Source organism: Oncorhynchus masou, chromosome 12, assembly GCF_036934945.1.
Source record: "Oncorhynchus masou masou isolate Uvic2021 chromosome 12, UVic_Omas_1.1, whole genome shotgun sequence".
In the NCBI taxonomy this organism is placed as follows: Eukaryota; Metazoa; Chordata; class Actinopteri; order Salmoniformes; family Salmonidae; genus Oncorhynchus; species Oncorhynchus masou.
In genome coordinates this window covers 49,790,079-49,799,234 of record NC_088223.1, presented here as the reverse complement: position 1 = coordinate 49,799,234, position 9,156 = coordinate 49,790,079, and the positions used below count along the sequence as shown (strand labels likewise).

The 9,156-nt window shown below is 45.1% G+C and overlaps 1 protein-coding gene across 1 annotated transcript; it reads right to left on the bottom strand.

The window, feature by feature from the left end:
• Positions 1-614: 614 nt before the first annotated feature.
• On the bottom strand, positions 615-5,863 carry f9b (coagulation factor IXb). Its single transcript, XM_064980943.1, has 8 exons — positions 5,684-5,863; positions 2,849-3,018; positions 2,715-2,739; positions 2,472-2,585; positions 2,110-2,241; positions 1,645-2,000; positions 1,422-1,548; positions 615-1,328 (listed from the first exon to the last, which is right to left on the bottom strand). The coding sequence occupies exons 1-8, from the start codon at positions 5,748-5,750 to the stop codon at positions 748-750; spliced, it is 1,572 nt and encodes a 523-aa protein (XP_064837015.1). The 5' UTR covers positions 5,751-5,863; the 3' UTR covers positions 615-747.
• Between the last annotated feature and the right edge of the window lie 3,293 nt (positions 5,864-9,156).

Below are 9,156 nucleotides of genomic sequence, written 5' to 3'. Positions count from 1 at the left end.
TAGCTGACATTTCAGTGTGAAATCTAACAGCGAGCAAACTGTGCCAAGCATTGTATTTCTATGCTCACTATTCTGCATGAATGTCGACAGGGTGTTGCAAGTGGTCAGTTCCAAGTTGAACATTGCCGAATACTTATTTTTATGTGCACTGCAGTTTTGTGCCAGTAGGGGGTGGTGTGTCAGTCGTCTGACCATTTGATGTGAGAGGAGGGTCCTGCAGTGCTGCTGCCGCTACTTCTGCTGCTGAGTGAGTGTGATGATTGGATGTTGCAGCTTCTATGTTAATTCTCCACATAGACGGACGTTGGGGATTCATGCGAATCTACAGAGAATTTCATATATGATATGGATGGAAATTATTTTACCAAATACAAGCACAAGAGGATCTGATGGGAGAGTCTTTCTTTACATTCTAGTAATTTAGCAGACACTTATCCATTTTCATAAATGTTTCTTTACTATGTCTTAACTTTATTTTTATTTTTTCACCTTTATGGGTGTGGATGTGCATTCTGTAAATGTTGCCTGATACAACTGTACAAGGCGTAGGCCTCTGGGTCAGTCCCTAATGTTTCTGAATCTGCCTGACTATTTTGAATAACTTACAGAAGACATTCAAAGAGACATCATTTCCCGGATCCCTTTTAATTCATCAACAAAGAGTAAATCAGCTCAGTTAAACATTACACAATGGTAATCATCCAAAACGTTAAGTAACGTAAGGGCGGGGGGGGGGTCTTGGACCTCTCAGACATCAGGCTCAGAATTGGAACCAATGCTTCTAAGCCCAGTGACATTGGAGATCCACGGGAAGTAACGTGACACACGTGTGTAGATGCCATACTTCCCTTCCTTGGCGCACTCCTCCCCCCAGCTCACGATGCCTGTCAGAAACCAAGTGTCCCGGTACTGGGTGACATGGGGACCGCCACTGTCCCCCTGGCATGAATCCTTCTGCTCGCTGCGGTAACCGGCACAAAACATGAAGCGGGACACCCGTTCTGCGCTGCTGCCCTTGCACTCGGTCCTGTCCACGTAGGGCACCTCCACCTTCTGCAGTATGGAGGACTCAGGGCCCTGGAAGCGCATCCTGCCCCAGCCGCTGACCACCGAGCTAGAGGCCTCCCTCAGCAGCGTCTCGGTGAAGTCCTTGGGCCCCAGACAGATGGGGAGGCTGTAGTCAGAGAGGTGCGCGGGCGTGCGGAGCTTGAGCAGGGCTATGTCGTGGTTGTACTGACTTATCTTGGCGTCGTATCTCGGGTGCATGTGATGCTCAGCCACAGCGTGGTCATGCTCCGTCCCATCCTTGACCTGCATGTTGTGCTCCCCTGGCGAGAGGAATTGTGATCAGATGAACATTATTTTGAACGAATGAAGCACAAATACCAAATAGGCAGTCACTCCTACTTGGTTTGACTCACCCACTCTGATGAAGAAGGTTCCAATCTTGCCCTCGTTCAGGCAGTGGGCAGCGGTGATGACCCACATCTCACTGAGGAGGGTGCCACCACAGAAGTTCTGCCCGGTCAGCTTGCTCATCAGGGACACCTGGCAGTGTCCCAGAGGTTAGCACAGACAACCGCAGTCTAAACACATTGACTGGAGGGGCTTAGTTACACTCACACACTCACACGACTGTCCTACCTGCCAGGGGATCTCCCCAGGTTTCACTGTGTTTCCCCCAACGATGCGCTGGTCGCTGGATTTCTCTTCCTGGATGGTGGGCAGTGTTGGGAAGAAGGCCCAGGAGGGCAAGTCCCCCAGCACTGAGGAAGAGTGGCTGCTACTGGTGCTGCTGACGCGGTGGGGGGTTGTGGTGGTGGCGTTGATCACAAGAGAATCCAAGGTGTTGTTCACAGTGGCCTCCGGTGTCTCAGTGATATTGAGGGCGTTGGATGTCTCTTCCTGCCGAGTCTGATCAACATTTACGGCTGTGATGATCGACCGAGAGGACAGTGTTGCGCTTATAGCCTTGCCAAGATGACCACAGGGGAATGGTCCTGGCCAAAACAAACATAGATAAGACCGGTTGAAAAATAGATGATAAATGATTTAAATCAACGCAAAGAGAACAAGGTGCGCGGACTTATATGCAGGATCAATCAGTACCTTCTGGTTCGCAGGTGGTCTTGTCCGGAGCCAGTCTATACCCTGTGGCACAGTCACACACTGCATGCTGGGCGTTCAGCACACAGAAGTGGGAGCAGCCACCGTTGTTAATGTCACACTGCTTAGCCATCTCTGAGTAGGGAGAATCCATGAGAACAGGATTAGGAGACGAGTTGATTTTGAACAATGGGGGGGGGGTTAACGAGGTTAACATGTAAGCTACTAGAAGGTAAACATATGCAATGTTCAGGTTAAAGCAGGAATATCTGCAAATCCAATCGAATGCCAAGTGGATGACAAGTTGGTTGACGTTACTGCGTTTGATTTGATTTTAAACAGATAACAGGGACCGCGTTGCTCACCGATCTCACAGTTTTTCCCATTGAATTGAGGTAGACACCAGCATACGTAAGCACTCATGGCATCTTTACACTTCCCCCCATTCTGGCATGGGTTGGACTCACACTGGTCCCCGTCTGTAGGGGCACATAGACAAAGACTTGACTACAGGTATATGAGATACATTATACCAATCAGCTCATTGTACAACTCTACTATCTCTACAGAATATTGATTAATTAATTTTTTTTTGCCTTAATGCTTACCAAGGTAATTCGCCCAGAATTTCATCTAAATCAAAAGAAAAAGAAACACCATTATTGATGCTGTCCATCACTTGACATGGCAGAGCCTAATGGGCAGATGGACTTCATGTGGGGTTGTAGGGGATGTTACCTACTGTTTTCTCCTCATTCTCAAACACTTCCCTCGCCTCCTCCAGATTGCAGCGCTCCTCGATACACTCCCTCTCCAGGTTGTCCTTCTTCATCTCCTCGAAGGCCCCCGTGTTGTAGCGCTTCTGCCTCCTCAAGAGGGTGTCTGCAGACTGCCTGGACAGAAACACTGAGGCTGGGGAGGAACCGAGGACAGAAATGGATGAACAATTGAGTTGAAATGAATTCCCCTTATAGGTTCAGGTTGGCAAAGCATATGTCGTTTCCCATTAAGAAGAAAATATCATCATTGACATATAGAAAACGTCCCTTCCTCTGACTCTTCTCATCCTCGCCCTTATGCTCTCATCCTGTATCTGTACCCTGAAGTTTATACAATGTGCCACTGCATTTGACTGACTGACAACTGAACTGGAAGGAGCAGGGGTCACATGCACACCAAAATTCGGAGGGGGCGCAAAGTATGCGAGGATGACTAGAGGGGAGTCTGGAGGGGGGCTAGGGCCCCCGTCAGGAAGTTGAAGAATTTTGCATTTTTCAAACACTTTAAACAGCTTTTTCCTGCAATCTAGAGTCATAATCATTATGCTTAATTCTATTAAAAAATATATGCTTATTTTTCTGCATGTCTAAGCATACCTCTTGAGCTGTCTGTATCCTCCCGAAGAAACTAAATATACAAACGTATGTGGACATAACAATCGAGCACACAGCCATGCAATCTCCATAGACAAACATTGGCAGTAGAATGGCCTTACTGAAGAGCTCAGTGACTTTCAATGTGGAACTATCATAGGATGCCACCTTTCCAACAAATCAGTTCGTCCAATGTCTGCCCTGCTATAGCTTCCCTGGTCAAACTGTAAGTGCTGTTATTGTGAAGTGGAAACGTCTAGGAGCAACAACGGCTCAGCTGCAAAGTGGTATGCCACACAAGCTCACAGAATGGGACTGCAGAGTGCTGAAGCGCATAGCAGGTAAAAATGTGTCTGTCCTCAGTTGCAACACTCACTACCGAGTTCCAAACTGCCTCTGCAAGCAACGTCAGCACAATAACTGTTTGACAGGAGATTCATGAACTGGGTTTCTATGGCTGAGCAGCCTCACACAAGCCTAAGATTACCATGCGCAATGTCAAGCGTCAGCTGGACTGTTGTAAAGCTTGCCACCATTGGACTCTGGAGTAGTGGAAATGCATTCTCTGGAGTGATGAATCACGCTTCACCATCTGGCAGTCCGACAGATGAATCTGGGCTTGGCGGATGCCAGGAGAATGCTACCTGCCCGAATGTATAGTGCCAACTGTAAAGTTTGGTGGAGGGGGAATAATGGTCTGGGGCTGTTTTTCATGGTTTTATGGTTTGGGCTAGGCCTCTTAACTCTACAGCATACAATGAAATTCTATACGATTCTGTGCTTCCAACTGTGTGGCAACAGTTTGGGGAAGGCATTTTCCTGTTTCATCATGACAATGCACTTGTGCACAAAGTGAGGTCCATACAGAAATGGTTTGTCGAGGCCTCCCGAGTGGCGCAGCGGTCTGAGGCACTGCATCGCAGTGCCAGAGGCGTCACTACAGACCCGGGTTTGATGCCAGACTGTGTCACAGCCGGCCGCGACCGAGAGGTCCATGAGGCGGCGCACAATTGGCTCAGCATCGTCCGGGTTAGGGGAGGGTTTGGCCAGCCGGGATGTCCTTGTCCCATCGCGCTCTAGTGACTCCTTGTGGCGGCCAGGTGCGTGCCGTTTACTCCGACACATTGGTGCAGCTGGCTTCCGGGTTAAGGGAACAGCGTGTCAGGAAGCAGTGAGGCTTGGCGAGGTCTTGTTTCGGAGGAAGCATGGCTCTCGACCTTCGTCTTTCCGGAATCGGTACAGGAGTTGCAGCGATGGGACAAGACTGTTACTACCATTTGGATATCACGAAAACGGGGTAAAACGTGGAAGAACTTGACTGGCCTGCACAGAGCACTGACCTCAACCCCATCAAACACCTTTGGGATTAATTGGAACGCCGACTGCAAGCCAAGCCTAATCACCCAACAGCAGCGCCCAACCTCACAAATGCTCTTGTGGCTGAATGGAAGCAAGTCCCCACAGCAATGTTCCAACATCTAGTGGAAAGCCTTCCCAGAAGAGTGGAGGCTGTTAAGGCAGCAAAGGGCAACTAACTCCATATTAATTCCCATGATTTTGGAATGAGATGTTCGACGAGCAGGTGTCCATATACTTTAGGTCATGTAGTGTGTGATTCCCTTCATCTCTGCTAACTTCTGTGTAAAAGATTGAAAGGAATGTGAGTCTTATCCATTTAGCTATTGCATTTATTTTCTAAAGTCTACCAACCTTGCCAGCAGGCATGCCAGCTAAGATAGTTATACAAGTAATCTACTCTGACTTGATAACCTGAAATGGCTTCTTGGTAGCTAGTTATAAGGATGGGTGATTGAGAACCTATCTGGGCTAGCTAAAACAACTTCATAAAATTGCTAGATGGCTAGGTATTACAGAGAAACAACCACAAAAGAATGCATTAAAATTATTATAGATATATATTTTTAAACAGGACAAAGCTGAGGGGGAACATGCCCCTGTGCCCACTACGGGCATGAGTTATCAGGGAAGAAGTGAGGCCAGTTTACTGAAATCAAAGTCAAGCCCTGGTTTGGGTTTATGTTAAGCGGATATAATAGAAAATGTTATGTGAATAATATGTGAATCAAACATCACATTCGTACGGTATTTCTATACTATCATAAAGACTGATAAAGAGGCACTTGTGAATAGCATAGGATACTGTTTGTCGATATCTGTTTTTTTGTTAAATGTGTGAAGCCTACCTCCAGAAGTGAACTCGTTTTCCACCATGAATACCGCAGTTATGACAAATAAACAAATCCTTGTCATCTTGTTGCTCTAGGTAGTTATTCTTATTGATATCCCACCAAACAAAAAAGACCAAAAAGGAATGGACAAACTTGACTCTAAACTCCAAAGTACAGGAGACTATTTGCACATGACCACCTGGGTAAGCGAATCTCTCTCTCCCTTTCGCTTTCTCTCTCTCTCTCTCTCGCTCTCTCTCTCTCGCGCTCTCTCTCTCCGTCTCTCTGTGAGTGTATAAAATTCCTCTTCAAGTTACATTTTTTTTGTGGGTGGCTTGAGTTAAAACCTAACTGTTATTATTAAATCTATTGGTCTATATATTTTGCTGATTCAAATGTAATTGTTCATACATTTTTACTAATTGAAGACAAATGTGGTCCAAACTTGGGCAACACAACAAATATTGACAGTTGCTGCCTGACTTTTGTCAACCCCGCTGAATAGTGGTTCTTCAACCACAAGGTTATTTCCACTCTTGATAAAAGTTAAAAGCGGCTGTTGTAAATTCTAGTCTGTGTCACAAAAAAAACAATGATTGTGTACCCAAATGAGGGGCAGAGGTGGGCATGTCAGTATAACTCCTAAGTTGTACAGTATTTGCAGAGCTCGCAAAACTGTCAGCTCCTGATCTCTTCCTAGGGACGATGCCAGCTCAGGCTGATGAAGTTCTGCCTCGCTAATTATGTGTATTTTCCCATATCTAACTGTCCTGCTATTTTCCCCGTCTGAGCTTTCATGACCTTTGGATGATAAGAGTATAAACAGGGCACTAGGCCTCTAAAACAGGCTACACGCAGTCACAATGTGAGTGTGGTACTACCAGCAGAACAGGCAGTGTGAAAGCATCAGAACAAAACATAGGACATGGAAACTATTGCGAATATTTCTAAAATGTACAACTATAAAGTCCGTATTAACCATTATATAGTTTTGCACAGCTAACAGAATGTAAGATTTATCATAGACAATGCTGTCATCTCCCCAATGGACATTGGCAGCACCTGTATTCAAGCAATGATCTCATTCACAGATAAATATATTTTGCTTAGAAATTACAATGACGAGCTGAAATATGAATTTGGTTCCTGTTTATGAAAGCTTGGCCCTTTGAGTCGGTACCAATGATGTACTGCATATTAACCCTGGATTGCTGATGTTATGCATTGGCCATTGAGAGGATATGAAGCCACTGGTCGGCCATATTGGCACTACCCAGTAGGAGCAGTCCTCCATAGCAACGAATGGAATTAAATGTTTCAAGGACAAAATGACATCTATTTAGGTATATTTGTGTTGTAGTGGGGACAGTAACATTAGTACTCTCTAAGAAAATACTTAAAGGAAAATGTAGTTTATGTAGTTACACAATGAGTAAATAAATACACAATGATTAACTAAAACTTGACTATATACACGGTGCATCAGTACCGAGTCGATGTGCAGGGGTGAGAGGTAATTGAGGTAGATATGTACATATACTGTAGGTAGGGATAAAGTGACTAGGCAACAGGACCAGCAGCATATGTGATGAGTCAAAATAGTTATCAAAAAGATTCAATGCAGATAGCTAAGTAGTTTAAGCAATAGCTACCCGGACTAACTATTTAGCAGTCTTATGGCTTTGGGGTAGAAGCTGCCGTATGGTGTCAGAGAGTCTTTGACAATTTTTAGGGCCTTCCTCTGACACCGCCTGGTATAAATGTCCTGGATGGCAGGGAGCTTGGCCCCAGTGATGTACTGGGCCGTAAGCAATACCCTCCCTCTGTAGCGTCTTGTTGTTGGATACCAAGTAGTTGTCATACCAAGCGGTGATGCAGCAAGTAAGATGCTCTCAATGGTGCAGCTGTATAACTTTTTGAGGATCTGAGGGCCCATGCCAAATCCTTTCAGCCTCCTGAGGGGGAAGAGGCATTGTCATACCCTCTTCATGACTGTGCTGGTGTGTGTGGACCATGATAATACCTTAGTGATGTGGACACCGAGGAACTTGAAGCTCTCAACCTGCTCCACTACAACCCTGTTGATGTGGATGTGGGGGTGCTTGGCCCTTTGTTTCTTGTAGTCCACAATCATCTCATTTGACTTGATCACATTGAAGGAGAGGTTGTTGTCCTGCCACCACACTGCCAGGTCTCTGACCTCCTCCCTGTAGGCTGTCTCATCGTTGTCGGTGATCAGGCCTACCACGTGTTGTCTGCAAACTTAATGATGGTGCTGGAGTTGTGTGCGGCAACACAGTTGTGCGTGAACAGTGAGTACAGGAGGGGACTAAGCACAGACCCCTGAGGGGCCCCAGGGGTCACATTACACATTTAGTAATGACAGAATGCATTTGAAACTTCACACACGGTAACACTTTCGTATGACTTAATACAGTGCCTTGCGAAAGTATTCGGCCCCCTTGAACTTTGCGACCTTTTGCCACATTTCAGGCTTCAAACATAAAGATATAAAACTGTATTTTTTTTGTGAAGAATCAACAACAAGTGGGACACAATCATGAAGTGGAACGACATTTATTGGATATTTCAAACTTTTTTAACAAATCAAAAACTGAAAAATTGGGCGTGCAAAATTATTCAGCCCCTTTACTTTCAGTGCAGCAAACTCTCTCCAGAAGTTCAGTGAGGATCTCTGAATGATCCAATGTTGACCTAAATGACTAATGATGATAAATACAATCCACCTGTGTGTAATCAAGTCTCCGTATAAATGCACCTGCACTGTGATAGCATTTAGCATTTTTACAGCACCATCTAGTAGTCCGAACCTGGTAATATCAGGATGTAGGATGGGACGTAAACCCAACAGCTTTAATGGCAAATTACTCTAAACAGGGGGGGGGGGGACTATAACAAATTCACTGAGAATACATTGCATAGGATGAAGAAACAATACTTCCGAGCCGCAGCGCCATACTACTCGTCAGACATAGAAAACTGAAACTATATACTGGTCGTTGGGGTGGGATTGGCATGGTGTGTGGGGGGATCCATGGGTAGCTTCTGACCACTTCTTTGGATTCCTCATGTCTTGTTCATTGTTAGAAAAAAAGCTTGGTCCAAATCAGGATGTTAGGTACTATAATTATTTAATATTATATGAATCCTATAAATTAAAATAAATGGCTTCTGGAAAGCTTATCTTGTCTTCTTTCTAACTGCAGAAACGATTTCAGAACAATCTGAAATGGCTTGCTGAAATGACATGGAACGATCCACTTACAAAGTAAATTGCTTACCATTGAAAATGTACTTTAATCTTGTTGCAACATAATATCCAACAAAAAAATGTTGATTGTGGATGCTCTATCAGAAAGCTATTGGAATCCTATTGGACTGCTTTCTTTCATGGACATCAAAAGTAGGCTAATCCTAACGGATCCTGTAGGATTCTCGCAATGCTGTAAGATTTTGTATCGCCTCTA

Coding starts and splice junctions, on each gene's coding strand:
- f9b (XM_064980943.1), bottom strand. CDS start 5,750: ATGACAAGGATTTGTTTATTTGTCATAACTGCGGTATTCATGGTGGAA. Junction 2,001..2,109: donor GACCACCTGCGAACCAGAAG/GTACTGATTGAT, acceptor TGTTTTGGCCAG/GACCATTCCCCTGTGGTCAT. Junction 1,329..1,421: donor AACCTTCTTCATCAGAGTGG/GTGAGTCAAACC, acceptor TCCTCTCGCCAG/GGGAGCACAACATGCAGGTC.